General features: G+C 33.7%; 2 protein-coding genes across 3 annotated transcripts; both read right to left on the reverse strand.

Annotated features, from left to right (window-relative positions):
- Positions 1 to 9,740: 9,740 nt before the first annotated feature.
- Positions 9,741 to 12,238, reverse strand: LOC113777549 (cytochrome P450 72A14-like). The gene is made up of 5 exons (XM_027322666.1): positions 11,962 to 12,238; positions 11,660 to 11,886; positions 11,288 to 11,532; positions 10,766 to 11,159; positions 9,741 to 10,166 (listed from the first exon to the last, which is right to left on the reverse strand). Exons 1-5 carry the CDS (start codon positions 12,236 to 12,238, stop codon positions 9,741 to 9,743), a joined length of 1,569 nt encoding a protein of 522 aa, XP_027178467.1.
- Positions 12,239 to 14,788: 2,550 nt separating this feature from the next.
- Positions 14,789 to 16,739, reverse strand: LOC113778542 (stress-response A/B barrel domain-containing protein UP3-like). Of its 2 annotated transcripts, none has more exons than XM_027323980.1 (2): positions 15,867 to 16,739; positions 14,789 to 15,456 (listed from the first exon to the last, which is right to left on the reverse strand). In XM_027323980.1, the coding sequence occupies exon 1, from the start codon at positions 16,704 to 16,706 to the stop codon at positions 15,873 to 15,875; it is 834 nt and encodes a 277-aa protein (XP_027179781.1). In that variant the 5' UTR covers positions 16,707 to 16,739; the 3' UTR covers positions 14,789 to 15,456; positions 15,867 to 15,872. The 2 variants fall into 2 exon arrangements, with proteins under 2 accessions (XP_027179781.1, XP_027179782.1); XM_027323981.1 differs by lacking the exon at positions 14,789 to 15,456 and adding an exon at positions 15,465 to 15,571.
- Positions 16,740 to 18,791: the final 2,052 nt, after the last annotated feature.

Here is an 18,791-nt window from a genome sequence, read left to right on the forward strand (position 1 = left end):
GAATTTCACTAATTCAATTCATTTTTCATTTTTTTCCATTTTATCAAACCTTTTGTATACAAATACAAAATCTACATCTCTGTCCCTAATTTTCATTCATGACCTATCCCAAATTTCAACAACTCAAAAACAAAGGAAGCCAATGAAAGCAAAAGAAATTTAAGCAATGAAGCATGGATTTAATATGATAAACAAAACTAAAAAAATTATCTCAATGTAAGTGGCAATCTCTTCGTTGAAGTTTTTGATGCAAATTCCCAAACTTTAACCGTTTTTGTTAGCTTTGTGGTGTTTGATTTTGTGGAAGGATATGCTGTGAGTTGAGAAAGCAGGGGAATGGAACCGAGTGGGTGAGGAAATTTTTTCTTCTTCTCTGTTTTCTGTCGGCAGCCTAAGCCGAGAGAGGGAGCGAGAGTTCGGGGTCTTCTCTTGCTTCCTCTCGTCTTTTTGTCCGTTGCCCCCTTTTTCTTCCTCTTTTTTTTCTTTCCTCGGATCCCCCCTCCCTTTTTTCTCTTTTTCCCTCTTTCTTTTTCTTCTCTTTTCTCCTTTTCTTCTCTCTCTTTTCTCTTTCCCTTCTTTTGGCCATTGCTCCCTTCTCTTCTTTCTCTGTCGCTACTCTTCTTTGGTCAAAAGGATGGCCATCATGGCTCATGACAGCTTGCACCTCTTTTTTTTTTTTGGAAAAACTGAATTTTATTTTCTTTTATTTTTTCTGATTTTCTTTTATTTTCTTTTTCTGATTTTTCTAAAAATAATTTTTCTCAAGAAAAATAAAAAAATAAAGTAATGAATTTAAAAAAAAGTGGTAAAATTTTGGTGTCTACAACACTTTGTCCCTTTAAAATAAAAAACAAAAAAGAATGTGCACTTTTTCGCCCCTAAATTTGGCTCCATCATCCTTTCTTTCTCTCTTCTGTCCATCCAAAAAAAAATGATATAACGATTAATTTGCCCTTTTCTATTATTAACTACTTTGTTATAACAAAATATATCCTTTCTTACTCTGGGGCAAATATTCTAAGTGTTGTAATAAACATATTCATAATTATCATTTTTATTTTAAATTTAAATTAATCATTACATTTTGCTGCTTAAAATTTTGGCAAAGCGCTTTCAAAACTTTTGTTTATAAAATTTCGCCGAAACATTTTGCTCATACCAAATTTACTGACTTCTTACATACTATATTATTTCTCTTCTATTCTTTGAAATACAAAAAATTTAAGTTTAATTTTATGGATTGAGTAAGGTTATCCATACTTCATTGTGAATAAAGATTGACCAGGGAAATTGCTAAACTCTATCTTGAAAGGAGAATTATAGAATTAAAATGCAAGTAAATGTTGACGGTGTAATGAATATATAGGAAATTTCTTTTTAAAAAAACTACATACAAATATTTTTTTCATCAATAATGTTTGGAATAAAGTATATACTTAGTATTATAATCAGATTGTAACTTTATAACTGTAGATAGATTATTAAAGCAAAGACTATATTTTTATGACTAAGGGACAAAGTTTGATTAACACTGGGGACAAAGTTGAAGAAAAGTTTTCATGTGGGGGTTAAAAAATAAATAAAAATCCCTAACATCTGTTAGGGTAGGGAGATGAAGGAGGATTATGGCTATAGGTCGGGGGTCAAAGTGTTATAAACTCACACATGTACGGGGCCGCCAATTTTTTCCATTCAGCCCCACACTTCCTCTCCCACCAGCCCCAGCCCCAGCCTCAGCCCCAGCCTCCAACCCTTCTTTCTCTATTATGGCACTCTTTTTTTTTTTTTTAATTTGGTTTTCGCTGCTGGGCTGACATAGCCTGGCAGCATTGTTCATTTTATTTATAATTTGTTTTCGCTATGGGGCTGACACTGCCCGACAGCAATAGATTTGTACATGGGAGTTGTCAGACCCCCATTCTTCTGATTTTTTTTCTGGCCAATATTCTGAGTAATTAGCCCATTAAGAGCACCCACTGAACAATAGTTATTGGCACCACCGTAATCAAAGACCCCTCAAATTGATGAAAATTACTGCAATAACCGGACCACAATTGCTACGGTAACTTGAGCTTTGTACTTTTATATCTTGTAAGATCAGATTTGGACATCATAATTCCCCCCCTTTCTACACAAGAAAAAATTATGAAATTTTTTGGTTTATAATTGTATTTGAAGCATAGATTTCACTATTATTCATTATTTTTGTGTCACAATATTTTTAGTATGAGTGCCAAAATTTTTTAAATTCATATAAATGGAAAAGCATTGTTAATAAAATTCAACTAGTTCTTATAGGTGCTAAAACTCTATATCAATTCTAACTGCTATTTATAAATTATTGTCTTTAGTTAACTACGGATCTACTGTCGGACTTATCTAGTTTTATGATTGATTTAATTGATAGAATCTTGTACATTGATTAGGAGAAGTGTATCAGACTTGGCCCAATAAAGTCTTTGACTTGTACTTTTTCATTTTGAAACTTGTATTTTAAAGAATGCCTCTACCAATTTTCAGTTCCCGTTATTGTAACAAAAATTTTGGTCCAATTTTTAGTTTTATTTTTTTACTTAGATTCTCAAAAAAAGGTTATTTTCTTTGTATTAAATTAAACATTTTAATTAAGTATACTAGATTTGGAATGTACTTTCATATTATTTTAAGAAATAATTCATTATTTTTAAACACGAAAAAAGAAAAATCAACCAATTAAATTATATAACACAACTAATTCCGCTTTCATCCAAAATGAGTTTGTGCTTAATGGGTTTCAACATCAGACTAATTAGATGTTAAGAGGGCATTAATAGTGCCCAAAATTAGGGTATTTGAATTTAGAGATATTGAGTTCTAATTCCCACTTTTTCCTTCCTGTTTCTTGAATCCCTCCCATTCCTTATAGGAGAAAAATTAGAAAAAAAATCAATTTGGCGGCAAAATATTTTTTTAAAAATAGCTTATTTACTATTACTCAAACATAAAACTTCACACTAAATTTATTACCATGGAAATAAAAATTACATAATAAAATCAATATACTTAATTAGTTTAATTGGTTAACTAAAGAATTTAGAATTTATCCACTTTATTAACAAGTTCAATTTAGAAACTCTTGCAAGTTGGCAATTATTAGGCATTGGGAAGTTAATATAAATATCTTTTTGTTTCCTTTTATAAACTATTTTAATTCAAGCAAATTAATATGACCAATTTGATATAACCAGTTTAATTTTCAAATTTACATAAAAATCAAGAGGTTCAAAATTGTGGGACAATCAAACAATTTCGTTAGCAATAAGCCAACATAATAGTAATACATTGCCAAAGTTGTAAAAATTTTAAGACATTTTAGTGACGGCATATAATTATCACAAAGACTATCCACTATTATCGTGATAATAGATAGTTGTCAGAAAATAAGATACATTGGTTTAGTGATGACATAACAGAGTTGAAAAAATAAAGTAATAGTGATGACATTCATCAAGTTGTCACTAAAATATTACTCAATATCTCCACCCTCCCAAATCTTATTGGTAGGATTGTATTTGTGATGACAAATCCAAGCCGTCAATAATTAGTTAGTGCCTATTAGGCAATTGTGACAACTTTAAAGTTGTGGATAAAGAATCTCATTTTGTGATGAATTCTTATAGTATTATTCCTTATTTTTAAAAACATAAAAATGAAAATTTCCCTCATAGGTTGCAAACTTTTTAATTTCATATGAGTGAAAATGTACTTTTATTACATTTCTAGTAGTTCTTACAGTTGCTAAAATTTTATACAAATTTCTAATAATTGCAAAAATAGGATACATCTTATTTATTGAAAATAATGATGTTCAAATTATATGGCCATCAAATAGTTTCATTATAAACAATCCAATGCTATTAATAATATATTGCAACATCTGACAAAAAAAATATATTGTAAGAAATTGTAAAAAATTGAAGACAATTTAGTGACGACGATATGCTATTGCTAATATATTGAAGGTTATAATGACAATAATACGTCGTCACTAAATAAGTATCAGTGACTACTAGAGAAAGTAGTCAGTAAACAATGCTAGTAACAGTGATGAGTCGTCACTATTTATGTTTCAAACACTCGCGCACTCTCGAAATATATTGGGAGGAATATACTAGTGACGACATAACCAAGTCATCACTAGTTGATTCACTTCTACGAGATGTTTGTGACGAGATGCAAAGTTGTGGGTAAAGGTTCTCCTACTGTGACAACTTTTATGCCGTCACAGAAAAAAGTTATCACTAAAGACCAATTTCCAAGGAAAGTCAAGGAAAAAGTGATCAAATGGGTCGCGAGCATGTTATCCCATGGCTTTTCCAAGGAAAGTTATGGAATTAGTTATGGATGGTAATTTCTAACAGAAAACGATAATATGACTTGAACATAACTCGAAATTAATAGATTTTAACATGATATAGACTTTAATGGGCTATTATTGGATCAACCTGTTAGCGATACCAATGTAAGTAGGTTGGGTTGGATCAACTCATGTTGACATGCTAATCCGACAAAATTATGCTAATTTTGGCGGAAACTTTTATTCAAAATTTAAATTGTAATTCAAATTTGAATATCAAAATTTAAATGCAGATATAATGAGTGTGATTTTTGAATTATCAGCAGACATAATGATTATGCTTTTAGAAATTAATCGTGAATGTTTAAATTCGAAATCTGAATTTGATTCCTGCCTACTTGGTTAGCAAGAATGATACAAGATTGTGTTGCAGGCTTGCTGAGCTCGAATGATAGAGAACTGTTTTGGAAGATGTATTTATACACAAATACTTATATTCTACGTGTTTGATATACTCATTATAAACTTGTAGTGGGATACGTAGTATTTCAGAATGACATACTCGCTATTATTGATACTGGATATTGACATTCATAAAAGATCATCTGATTATTGGATTAAAGGAGTTGGAAGATATTATTGTTAATGATGTTGAATATTTGTATTATGTGATATTAATATTGTGTGCATATATTCCTTTGGGACTTATATTTTATATGCTAAAGAATTATAATTATGAAGTGATAGTGATACATATGCAGATAATTAATTAAAATAAACTTAGTGTATAATTCAATTTAGTTTATAATGCATAAGGATATTTAATATTATTGGTAAATGTTAATTGACGATATTGAATATAATTAATAATTGACATTACTCGTTAATTATAATTGTTTGAGAATCTTCTGTAGGAATCCTATGTCTTATTGTAACTAGAAGGGTATTTTTGTCATTCGATATTGTATATTCTACTGTGCATAACGGAATTTTTGTAATCATGATAAGTCAAAAATAGGGTTGTAATCGAACCGAGCTGCTCGCGAGGAGCTCGGTCAAAAGCTTGACTCGAACTCTGTCAAACCGAGTTCGAGTCGAGCTCGAGTAGCTCGATAAGGCTATCGAGTCGATCTCGAGTATCCAGAAGAGATGCTCAAAGGCTCGACGAGCCTTATCGAGCATATTAATTTTAATTATTTAATATATTATTATTAAAATTATATATATTATTTAATATATAAAATTACTATTATACCCAAAAAAATTGTCGAATTTACGAAATGTTTCAAATTATATAAAAATTTTAAAAGGGCAATAATGACTTTTCACTCAAAAATTATCAAGAAAATGAAATGTAATAACTCGAGCTCGATAGAGCTCGATAAGGCTCGAATGCTCGAATGAACTCGAGCCCATGCGAGTCGAGCTCAAGTACTGAGAGCAAGTTTCGAGCTCGAGATCGAGCTCCAATAATACTACTCGCTCGAGCTCGAGCACCCCTATCTCTATGTCGAGTCGAGCTCGAGTATGGCGATACTTGGGCTCGACTCGACTCGATTACAACCCTACTGATCGGAAGTCCAACATTACATAAATGAGTTTTTTTTTCCACAAACAATAACATGCTCCTAAAAGAGTTGATCAGCAATAAAGTGACTGCTCCTAATCAATAACTTGCTCCATAGACCTTGCTATGTTTTTTTGATCATCTGATTCTTGATTTTGTCATGGATCCAGACTCTTTAGCAACCACAACCACCAATGCACCTGGGAAGGTATATAAGTAGCCCTTCTATCCTGAATTGTCCAAAGTTTGAATGAAAAGCACCAACAAAGATTATTCAACCGACAAAGATTATTCTATGGTACCTATAAAAATATTTGTGGTAATTTTAATTGTACCCCCTGGAGTTTTGTGTATCTATTGATTTATATGCTTTTAAAGTTGTTTTTGATTTTACCTGTTGTTACAGTTACTGTAGTAAGGGTTTTTTCAATGATGAATATAGTGAAGAATCGATTACAAAATAAAATGAAATACACTTGGATGAATAATTGTTTAGTTACTTATATTGAGAAAAATATACTTCGTGAAATTCAAATGAAAAGGTTGTAAACCATTATCAAAATATGAAAACTCATCGTGAGCAATTGTAAATGGTTTAGTTTGCTTTTGAAATAAAATTATTATTACATTAATAATTTTGAGTTTGTCTTTTGATGTTTTTCATGAAATATATGCATCATTTGTATTTGTTGGTTAATATTTTTTTTTCCTTAAAAAACTAAAAAAAAAAGTATGTAAAAAATTTTAGAATTACTTTTACCCCCCACTAAAAATTTTTTCTGGCTCCGCCACTAATTTTATGAAAGATGATTGCCTTGTTATATGTGGGAAGCTTCTGTCAACGTAAAGCCTAAAGTTGAAAGAAAAGGTACGTAAGCTGTTCTTTTAGCATTTTTAAGTGTTGAAGTGAGACGTTGGTAAGCCGGTATATGTTTTTGATGTGAAAACCCAAATGGAGAAAGTTGCTTCTTTCATTTGTGTCTATTGATTATGTTCATCGTTGTTTTGATGATTTATTTGCATTTCATTGATTTTCAGGATATTGATGTAATGTAGCATAATTTACTGGATGCATGATATTCGTACTATCCTTGTGGTATTTTAGGAGTTGGAATTGTGCGGAGAAATGTATTAAAAGGTTGTTACCTCAATTAAGTTTCTTTGGCACTTCCTTGTGTCCCTTGCATTTGAAAAGCACTAGTACATAGCCTGAGATAGTACAATTAATGAAGAAAATGTTAGACATCCTATCCCACGACTATTCTGCTATCACTTCATTGGCTCTGGTTTGAAGTTCAGACTGATTGCATACCTGTAAACGTAGTCTGCAAGGCCTACTCTGGCATAGATTAACTATTTCCGTATTGGTGCATCCTTTGTCAAGAGATTATATACGTTTGAGTTCTTAAACCAACATTGCTTAAATCCTTTTTCCTTTTTGAATTTGGATTGGCACAGGTCGCATTTGGCTATGGAGGCTCATCATCTTCAATAAGGTCATATGGTGCTCCCAAGGGTGTAAGCACACACCATAGTTCGTATCCTAATGGCAAGTATTTTACTAAGTGCGAATATGCTGCTATAATGATGCTTTGTGCTGAATCTCACTTCAATCCGCATTTCTGCAGGTGGAGGTGATATGCATAGAGTGGAGAAAGAATACTAAGAACCATGGGTAGGTGGCAGCTGATGCAGTTTTTTCTTTTTATCATTCATGTTCTAAGACTGATTATCCACGCTGAAATTTTGATATTGTCTATCATAATCTTTTCTTGAGTTGTCTTTGTCTGCTTGTGTTATTTCAGGATTATTATACTAATTATCCTGTAACGCTTCCTTTAAGGAGACCGTACTCGGGAGATCCAGGTAATCATTTTGGGTAAAAATGCCTTTTGACTTTGAAGGAGTAACCTAATGAGAGTGCTTTAACCTTAGAAAATTGCTTAAAATTGTAAGAGCATGGACCACTCCGCTCAACAAGTTTTTGGTCTGCTGTTGTTTAGGTAATGATAACATCTCATGAGCACTGAGGTGGATTTATGTGCTTTCTTCCTCTTCCATAAATGGGGATTACCAACCTTTCTAGTACTTTTATGCATTGTCTTGCTCCTCTGACATGCAGAACATCTCGATCAAGAGGAATTTGGGGATGCCTCAGAAAGAAAGCTTGAACTATGATGAATGTTCGACAAATGCTGCTGTAGAGCTTGGTCTAATGGTTGGTAATGCTATACAAAAATTAAAATGTTGCTACTATTAGAATCATGGGCATAATGAAAATGGACTACTTTGCAGGAAGGCAACATGGAGAGAACTATGTTGTTCCTTCAATTACCTGCAAGCATGCCTCTGATAAAGCAATTACCTAATACAGCAGGCAGTGAGATGGCAGACGGTTCTAAGCCAACAAAGAGTGGAGAACTCTCGCAGGACGCCTGTAGTTTGCCAGCAGGATTCATGGGTAAAATTTTATTTTACAGGAGTGGTGCTGTCAAGCTGAAGCTTGATGATAACCTTTGTGATGTAAGCAGCCATGTTTCATGGCTATAACTTGGAATTTGCGTATGCAACTCATAAAATTGCTTTTTCATCATCCTTAACCTCTCCGAGTCAAGAAAAACAAAAAGAAAAGAGCTATCTCTTTTATGTTAAGAATTGGAAATGGTTTTTCTGCCGTAAATAACATACGCAGAGAAGAAACAATTATAATATGTATGATATTTCGATGATTTATGCAGGTTTCGGTAGGTTTGGATTGTGCATTTGCACAAGATGTTGTTGCCGTTAACATTGAAGAAAGGCATTGTTGTACTCTGGGGGAACTTAACAAGCGTGTCTTGATAACCCCAAATATGGACTCCATGTTAGATGGAATGGCTGACTTGTAGTAGATTCACTTGTTAAACCATGTTCTTTTGCAGAGCAATTTATTTTATCCTTTAAATTGAATTTATTGATGAGGGAACATGCATTTATGATGTAAAACAAACAAACAAGATTCAGAATTATTTTCACACAATAAAATGAATAATCACGAATTGTTTTGTTTCATTATTTTGTATTTCTTTTTGCCCAGATTGTTCTTATGGTGAACGTGTTTGATAAAACTGCTAGGATGTACTGGATGTCTCATTAGTGTAGATATATGTGGCAACTCACTGGATTTCAAAACCAGCCATAGCATATTGGACCTTCTCATTATCCTTGTATACAAGGAAGTTACTTCAGGAAATTTGATCTTAATTGCTATTTCCCTATCATATTATGGGAATACCTTGGAAAAGGCAACTAAAAGCGTGAGTCCCCAAGTATGGTGTGTATTGGGCTTAGTGTACCTTGCCAAAAATTGTTTACATCAAAGGGAAAGGCATGTACTATTTGTTTTCGACTCTGATATTGATAGAAGGCTTGTTTGCTTCATTTGTTGTGGTTTTTGAAATAGTTTCCGATCCTAGAGAGAGAAATGCTCCGAATGTGGCCTTGTTTGGACAGCCATTTTCCGTCTAAAAATTGCGTCATTTTCCATGATCACATTTCCCTATTACCTTTTTTCCTCATATACATCAATTTGCTACAGTAATTTTTCTACAAAAAATCCTAGAAAATGCAATCCAAAGGACTTTTCTACTTATTCGTAGGCTAAGAGTAAAATGATCGAGAGAACAGTCATACTGAAATCATGAGATTCTGCAGGTACAAAAATTCTGACCATAAAAATATGAGGACGCGGTTTTTGTTGAGAAATGTTTCTCCAGTGATATAAATCATGGCATGACAGTTCTTATTGTTTAGTAGGTCTTGAGAACATCTTACATCTTCAATGTCCTGAGTCGTGATCTAAATTTCCTTTAATATGATGGGAGCTCCATGTTGTGGTTGAAGAGTCATAACAGTATTGGGGGCATGCGTGTAGGATGGTGAGAGCTCGAATGAGAAATTTTGTAGTATGATGGATAATGCAATCTTTGCTTCCATCAGTGCAAAATTTTGGCCAATGCAGGTTTTGGGACCCCACCCAAAAGGGAAGAATGCTAGTTGATTTTTCGAAGCCTTAGACAATCCTTCTGAGAACCTTTCAGGTTTAAATTCCTCTGCATCACTGCCCCATAGCTCAGGATCATGATGGATGAGTAATAAGGGCAGTGTAAGATCTACCCCTGCTGGAAGAGAGAGATTTCCTATCTTTGTTTCCTGGTATGTATGTTTATACAGAGCGATAGCCGGTGGATATAATCTGAGGACTTCTTGAAGAATCATGGTTACCTGTAAATATTCCCAATCGTTTACACCAAATGTCATAAGATAATATTTGACTAAAGAAAACAAGTAGATCAGTAAATATTTAATAGAAGTCTCTGTAAAAATTCTACAACTCAAATAAACAGTTCATGTCTCCACTTCCAAGATGTAGGAAGAAGTGAGGAAGAAAAATAACTATGGGGGAATGGATTGAACATGAAGCATTTTCTATTAAAAGGAATTGTGAGCTTGTTCTTTGTATTACTTCCATTTGAATATTCTGCTCTAGTTGGTGATTGAAAAGAAAACACATTAAAAGCCTATCTGTATCAATTACCACTGCTTTTCTTCGAAAAGTTATTACAATATGACCTTCATCGGAGCATTGCATCAAGGCCATTTTGGAAGTTAACTCTGCCGCAGATAACAAAGTTATAATCAGCGCAGAGGATGTTCAATGGAAAGTAGTTGCAAATATCTTAGTGATTTACAACTCTCATTCCAATGGATGTTTAAGGAACATGTAGTTTTAAAGTATCTTAGCGATTTTTCAATATTAAATGAATTGGAACTTCAATAAAAGGTAACAACTATGTCTGAAAGAAGTAAAGAGCAGTACTCACAGTTTTAAGTTGGCTTATAGTTTTAGCATCAGGATGCTGTTTCCCACACAATGCTAGAACTTCTTCCCTTGCTTGCTCTTGCCACTCTGGATGCATTGCCAGGATGATCATCGTCCATGTTAACAAGCTTGAGGTTGTCTCTTGACCAGCTATGTAGAACTGCTTGCATTCCTCTATTATTTCTTTGATGGTCATCTTGTTACCATTTTTGTTCTGTGGACTAGATTGTAGGCTGTTTTCATCATTCGACTGCAAGAGTAGGCCAAGTAGATCATCTGTATTTGTTTGTCCAGTTCTCATCAGGGTTTCCTTTCTCTCAATCAAAGACTTGAGCATTGAAGTAATGTTTTTGTCCAAACTTTTTCTTCTCCGGTTCTTTTTTGTTGGAATGAATCTGTTCATTAATATGGTAAGGATATCATACAACTCAGAATTCTCTCATAACGAGGCCATTAGGTATTCTTGCAATGCCTAATGACACTGACTGAAAAGACCAAAGCTCATATGTGAAGCGTATTGTACCTGAGACCAGGAATGTACAAGCTTTGCATGGCTTCAACAACCAAACCTTGCAGCTCTCTCTGAAGCTTCAGGATTTGATTTCCTTCGTTGAAGTTGCTTCCAAATGCTGTCCGAGAAATAATATCTCCAGTCAAGTCCTGAAATTCAGGCCAGACATCTATTTCACAGGTTCCACCAAGAGCAATTGATTTCTTCCACTTTTCTACCACCAAGACACAACTCTCTGCAAATATTGATACCATTCCCTATTTTGACACACAGCAGTGGGACAAAAACAGTTTGAGAATCCATACTGTTATTCATTAATCTTAGGCTTCTTAGTACCATCTCAAAAACGATACCTGGTGGAGACAAGGAGGGCTGGAAAATTACCTTTAGTTTCTCCAAGTTGAATGCAGGAGTCATTATCCTCCTGTGAGTAGCCCATGTTTCACCCTCTAGAAGCGTCAATCCTTCTGTCAGAATGAGTATCAGAGGGTTCAACGCCAGTGGTGTTATACCAAAGTGACCTTGCTTGTTAGCTAGCACTTCTTTTATTATATCAGGATCCATAATGTTCAACCTTGGAGTTGTCCCTGCCCAACATAGTGATACTTTTCCTGTTTGCATGTGAAACACATCTCAGGAAACTACAATTTGCAATGATACGATTCATCGTGAATCTTGTAACTTACCATATTTTTGAGCTGTGTTGAGAGTGAAGGGATCGACACGCGGTGCAATCTGATGAGAAAGGCTCATTGGTTTAGACCATGCTTCAGTGATTTGCTTCATGAAGTCTTTCATGTCTCCAATCAGAAGTTTGTAGGGGTTGCCTCTGATTCCTTGCTGTTTTAAGCGCCTTTCAAGCCATTTTGGCTTCCACCAGATGGAGTAAAAAACTTTCAGAAAGAAGTAGCTTACCAGAAGTAGAGCAGTGATTTTTAGGGACAGGATTTTCAGATCTTCCATTAACTTGAAGATTTTCAGCTACTTGGTTTTTGGTTCTGTTGAATGCTTTATGGTTTCTAAATGCTTCTAGTTCGATATTTATACTGGTGCCTTTCTGAAACTTCTGTTTGAAATTTAAGTCAAGGATAGTTGCTATTGAGCGAGTGCATACAAGGATTTTCTTCTTCCTTGTCAAGTTAATCTACCAGTACCTTTCACATCTTCATTATTTTACTACTTAATGATCTTGGAGAATAAGTTATGTCCCTGGTCCATTTGGATTGTTGTTTCCAATAGAAAAATTTTTACATTGATCTTGGAGAATAAGTTATGTCCCTGGTCCATTTGGATTGTTGTTTCCTATAGAAAAATTTTTACATTTTTCGTGCACATAATTTTCAACGATTTGTTTATTTTATATAAATCAAATTACTACAACTTACGTACATATTTTTTTTCAAGAACTTCAAAAAATAGCAAACCAAATAGATATTTTTCAATCACTTTTTTACCTTGTATAAATCAAATTGGAATAATATATTTTTTTACAAAAATTTTAAAAAATAAACATGTCCGTAAACTGTACATAGCTGTATTCCTTTCTCATTCTAAAGGGTTAATTACATTTACCTCCCATGAGGTTTGACCAAATAACGAATCGATCCCTGAGATTTGACCAAATAACAAAAAGGTCCCTCAACCGTTAGTCTTTGCCATTGACTGTTAGGGTTAATTACATTTACCCCCTTGAGATTTGACCAAATAACGAATCGATCCCTAAAATTTGACCAAATAACAGATTCCTCCCCCATACTAACTTCTGTCACTTCATTTATATAATATAGGAAAAGTATAAGGAGCTGTTACATTATGGAAAGAAAAAATGCATACTACATTTTCAACCCTCTTATTTGCTAGAAATTTTAATTTTACTTTATCTTTTAAATAAATTATTTTTTGAAAAAATAGGTACTTTGTTCATATAATTGGGAAAAGTCGTAAAGCACTGGTATTTTATGGGATAATGGGTATTACCCTATGTAATCCAAAATTTGTCATACTATTTCACCAAATTACAAAATACGTGTATGGCAAATTTTGCATTACAAGGTCTATCAAAATTTACTCTGATTTTATCTGTTAAATAAATTAATAATTTGTTGGATTCAAAATTTTATCTGTTAACCAAAATTTTTTTCTGAAAACACAAAAATCGATAGGTCAAAAATTTGATGGAAATCAATAAGGGTTGTTCAGACTTTTGGCTATTTCCGTTACATATAAGTGACAGAAGTTAGTGTGGGGGAGGAATCTGTTATTTGGACAAATTTTAGGGATCGATTCATTATTTGGTCAAATTTCAGGGGGGTAAATGTAATTAATCCTAACAGTCAACGGCAAAGACTAACGGTTGAGGGACCTTTTTGTTATTTGATCAAATCTCAGGGATCGATTCGTTATTTGGTCAAACCTCAGGGGAAGTAAATGTAATTAACCCCATTCTAAAAGGTCATCCGAATATAATATATTATAAATGGTGATGGAAAAGCCGTCGGCTAAGAGTTTTGCTTTTTCGTGAAGAGCAAGCATTGGCTCAAAAGTCAAATAGAAAAAACTGAAAAACAAATTGCTTCCACCGCATCAGCTGCTGCTAGACGTTCAGAATTTTGGTTTTGGATGAGACTATAGTTAACAGAACGTTTTCCTGCGCAAAGTTGAAAGTTCGTTGAAACTGCAATTTGATTTTTCCTTTTCTTTTCTATTTTGGCATAAATTCTTCTGCAAAATTTTGTCCTTTTTTTTTGTTGACGTATAATGTTGATATATCAAGTGATCAATATTGAAACACATCAATATTGAACACATATTAACAATTATTATTCTTCTTTATATTTATATACTTTCCTTATTTAATCTTGATTATTTTTCCTTACATTTATTTATTTTCTCTAATTAATCGTATATTTTCAAAAATATAACACCTAAAATATATTTTATCGAGTGTTCGGGCTAGGGTTGCAAACGAATCAAATCGAATCGAGTTTTGATCTTATCGAACCGAGTCTTGACTTAATTTTATTGAACTCGAGCTTGAGCTCGAAAAAATAAAAAATAATTATTTTATTTTTTAAAAAATAAATAAAATAATATTTTTTTCTTAATAAATAATAAAATATTAAGGATATATATATTTTTACTATTAAAATAAATAAATAAATAAATATATATATATATATATACTCAAACTCGCGAGCCGAACTTAATATTTTGAGCTCGATTTCGACTCGAGCCAGCTCGAACTCGAGTCGAGTTTGACTTGAGCCGCTCGCGAGTCTAAGCTCGTTTGCAGCTCTAGTCCGAGCACTCGTTAGAGAGACCGTCAATTTATTATGCTTACCAAAATATTCTCCTCCGCTAGCGGATTTTTTTTTCTGGAAAAAGAAAATCACATGCATCCATTCGAGAATTTTACTCATTAAATTGAAGTCCGATATTGATATTATAAAATAAAAAAGTTTCTAAAACAATCAAAGAAATAAAGTCCAACGGTGGTCCAAAAAACTAATGAAAGACTGTATTACGTTTAGTTGTGTGATTGAATTTCACTCACATGACCAATAAAATTGAAAACAAATTTAGACAGGTAAGAGTAGCCTCCTATAAAGGAAAATTGGATATATGCAGGCCTGGACTTGAAGAAAAGCACGGGTTGGACATCACTTGGCAAACGATAAAAGGGCAGGGCAGGGTGAGAGAAATAAAGAGGACGAGGGAAGGTGGCTAAGGATAACATTGGCGCTTAGAAATCACTTGAAGGTGTATTGCAGTTTTCTTTGCGTAATGTGCTCATCTTCAGTCGCTGTGGCCTGTGAGAGAATTGGCTGAACCATATGCATTATTTTCTTCATTTCATCATCATCCTTGCACAAGAGAAATTTCTTAAAAAGCAGTGAACTGACCAACTTCAAGAGAGCGAAAGTAGCTCCAGTTCTATAGCATGTCACTATGGGGCAAGGCATGCACTAGTTGAGAGTGAAACTGAACCAAACTTCCCATTTCAAATCTGCCAGTTGTGCAGTCATTGGTTGCACAGCGATCACTTCACTTCAAACAATTTTTAGTGATCGAGCGGTAGACTTGCATGCAAGAAATCAAACTGAGGAGAGGAGGCTGATAGGGCTCAAAACGAAAAATTGCAAAATTGCTATCCTTGTTGTATACTCGTATCTGAAAGTCTTCTGTTCGAAATGGTGAAGCATGGAGGATGTCAAAACTCGCTTTCCAATCAAGAATAACACCCTCTTTGTGTTTCTATGGGATTAACTAGTAAAAATTACCAAAGAACAAATATACCTAAACAAGAAATAACAAGACCAAATCTCTTGAAAAAATGAAAAATAAAACTAGCAACTTAAAAGCAAATCTAACAGAACAAAAACATAGAATACTTCCAATTGGGCAAAAGCTTCTTCTCATTATTAGCAGCATTCTAGTTTCAAAGCCTAATATCATCCTAAACACCAACAACAACAATGCCATTGAACATTCATGCCCTAATAATAGTCCAATAAAGCATAAAAGAGAAATGGCCAAAAAAAAAAAAAAGAAGCAGCTTGGCGAAACAGGACAATTGAACAGAGAATTGTACCCTTCATCAGAGGCTAGCCGTCTGCGGCGGAGGAACAACGTAATCCAGCACCACCACACCATCTAGCTTATCCCTAACCAAATCCTTCTGCTTATTGGCCGCCTCCGGTTCCGCATCGAATCCCTCCAATTCATTAACCCCGTTGAGTACTGCAACAGAGGCGATTGAAAACCCTTTCGCTCTCCCGGGAGAAAAGTTCTCCCCAAAACTCAACTGCTCAATCCCCGGAAACTTCTCTTTGATTCCCCCAATCACCCCCAAAACCTCATTTTTCTCATCCTCCCCGGAGCCCTCCTTCAATTTCAAAAACGTCACCCTCATAGCCGAACCGGGAGGAATATTAACCGCGCCGGCGCCACTGGCAACCCAATCGACGGCCATAATGTCATCGACGATAGGCTTGACGTAATTGGTGACGACGGCGACGTGGTCAGGGTGTGCGGAGTAAGCATCGAGGTCGGACTTGGAGGCGTAGCGAGAGTGGAGCATGTGAGTGAAGGTGAGAGAGGAGGATCTGGACCGGAGGACCGGGCCGGCGGTGAGGTGGAGGACGGAATCGAGTGAGGCGAGACTACTGAGGTTGTTGACCACGGCCGTTGCTTTGGAAGGGTCAATATCTGGTTTCACTTTGAAGAGGACGATGTGTTCTATGAACTCAGGTGGATTGCCGGCGGACATTTTGATGGACGGTTGTGATTGAGCGGCGTAGAGACGGGTGGTGGAGGGAAAGTAGAAGAATTTGAACGGAGAAGGAGAAGAAGAAGAAGAAGAGCGGAGACGAGGAAATGATAAGATGTTTGTGCTACAGTAAACTGCTGCTCTTACACCTCCACACAGCATTTTTTTTCTGATGTTCCAAACTCCCAAGTCGCACTTGATTCGCCCCCGTTTTGACTTTATTCCTTTGATTGTTTTAGAAACTTTTTTATTTTGTAATATCAATATCGGACTTCAATTTAATTAGTAAAATTCTCGAGATGGATGCATGTATGTGATTTTCTTTTTCCAGAAAAAAAAAAAAATCCGTTAGCGGAGGAGAATATTTTGGTAAGCATAACTCTATTGAGTGCCCGGCCACTGGTTAAAATAAGCTCAAGTGTTATATTTTTGAAAATATAAGACTAATTAGAGAAAGTAAATAAATACAAGGGAATGTATGCAAGATTAAATAGAAAAAAGTATATAAATGTAAAAGAAAATAATAATTGTTAGTATGTGTATATATGTAGTAAATTAAGTAAATGTTAGGTGTATCAAGGGAACCTTAAGAGCACCCGTTAGAAAAATCTATAAACTAATATGATCAAGGATAATTTGTTTAGTGCCATAAACATGTGGAATGGGCTAAATTCACATCCTCCCGTTCTAAATTCACACTCTAACTACTAATATGGCAATTGAACCCTTATCACTTAATGACTTTCACTTATAACTTTTTGCAATTTCAAAATTATAATTTCATAGAGTAAAGAAATTTGCCATAACACCTATTCTTTCAATTAGTTTCCTAATTTTTTTAAAAAATTCATTGCACATTGTTGTTAATAATTTGTATTGTATTAAGTATCTTTAAACAATAATAAACAATAATAAATTCATGAAATTCATTGTAATAAAAAATTCATTGTATTAAGTGTCTTTAAATAATAATAAATTCATGAAACCTATCAAGTTAGGTAATAGAGTTAGAGATCTTGTGTACTTCAAAAGTGTTACTACACAAATAATTTCATCATTTTGATAGAATACGCATCCTATAAAAGAAACTGAAAAATGCAAAAGAAACATCCAATAGTCTATAAATTTGGTGTAATGTTTAATTAACAACCAAAATCATTAATGGGATTACACATAAATACTGAAATATTGAAATTTTTACATGGAATATGAATAGTACTATGATAATTTTGATTGTTATATATTTAGAAAAAAGGAAATGTTATTTGCACTCACCATTTATTTTTATTATATGGTCTAACAAATGAAAACTATATGATTAGAATGATAATGGAAGTGAGATTAACATAAATGGGAGTGCAAATAACACTTCTCATTTAGAAAAACAAAAATCAAAATAAAAAAGGAGAAAAATAAATTAAAAATACACATTACACATCCCATAAGCCCAAGATTTTTCAAAACCCATGAGATTTTTGTTGAAAATATTTAGAAGAAAAAGTAATGCAAGAAATGGTTACAAGAGCAATGCTAAGCAAATTGCTTGCAGTGGATGAAAGCATAAATTTGGAATTACAAAAGGTCATAAGAAAACCATTAAATGTAAAAAGGTTTTAATATCATATTGATCTTTAGCGTATGGATATGGGATGCAAGGGTGTGAATTTAGCCTCTCCCTAAACATTGTTTTTCTAACGGTGTCCAATAGACACTCATCAATACACCTAAATTTCATCCGATCCACCATGTATGTACACATTTCAACAATTATTATCTTCTATTACATTTATACACTTTTCCTAATTAATCTTATCTCTCTAAAAATCTAACACCTAAAATATATCTTAACGAGTTCCCATTAGACACCCTTCGGACAAACTCAAACATGTATCTATATTTCTTAGTTCTCATTTCCCATTGGCTCACCTCAATGTACCATGGTTGTACAATATCATGTTTTGTGTTTTGCACTCTACCCTTTCTTATGAAATATGAATGTTCAACTATTTTAAATAAGTCATATATTGCTCAAAATCTTAATATGGTTAAAACTTTCAACTATCAAAATAAGTTTTTTTCTTGTATTTATTTATTTTTGCTTTGGGAATTAGGCTTCATTTAGAGTTGAAGAGGGCTAATGAATTATAAACTTCTTTCTACTTTCCTTAACTCTTTTCTTCTTTGTTCTTTTTTTTTGGATGCATAAAACCTTTTTTTTCGAAGGATACAAGATTATACTTAAATAAT

This window comes from Coffea eugenioides, chromosome 7 (genome assembly GCF_003713205.1).
Source record: "Coffea eugenioides isolate CCC68of chromosome 7, Ceug_1.0, whole genome shotgun sequence".
In the NCBI taxonomy this organism is placed as follows: domain Eukaryota; kingdom Viridiplantae; phylum Streptophyta; class Magnoliopsida; order Gentianales; family Rubiaceae; genus Coffea; species Coffea eugenioides.

What these genes read in the sequence shown, in the direction of transcription:
- LOC113777549 (XM_027322666.1), bottom strand. Translation starts at nt 12,238, where the DNA reads ATGGAAGATCTGAAAATCCTGTCCCTAAAAATCACTGCTCTACTTCTG. An exon ending in CAACACAGCTCAAAAATATG is followed by an intron (nt 11,887 to 11,961) that starts GTAAGTTACAAG and finishes ACATGCAAACAG; the next exon opens with GAAAAGTATCACTATGTTGG. An exon ending in TTGTACATTCCTGGTCTCAG is followed by an intron (nt 11,160 to 11,287) that starts GTACAATACGCT and finishes ATTAATGAACAG; the next exon opens with ATTCATTCCAACAAAAAAGA.
- LOC113778542 (XM_027323980.1), bottom strand. Translation starts at nt 16,706, where the DNA reads ATGCTGTGTGGAGGTGTAAGAGCAGCAGTTTACTGTAGCACAAACATC.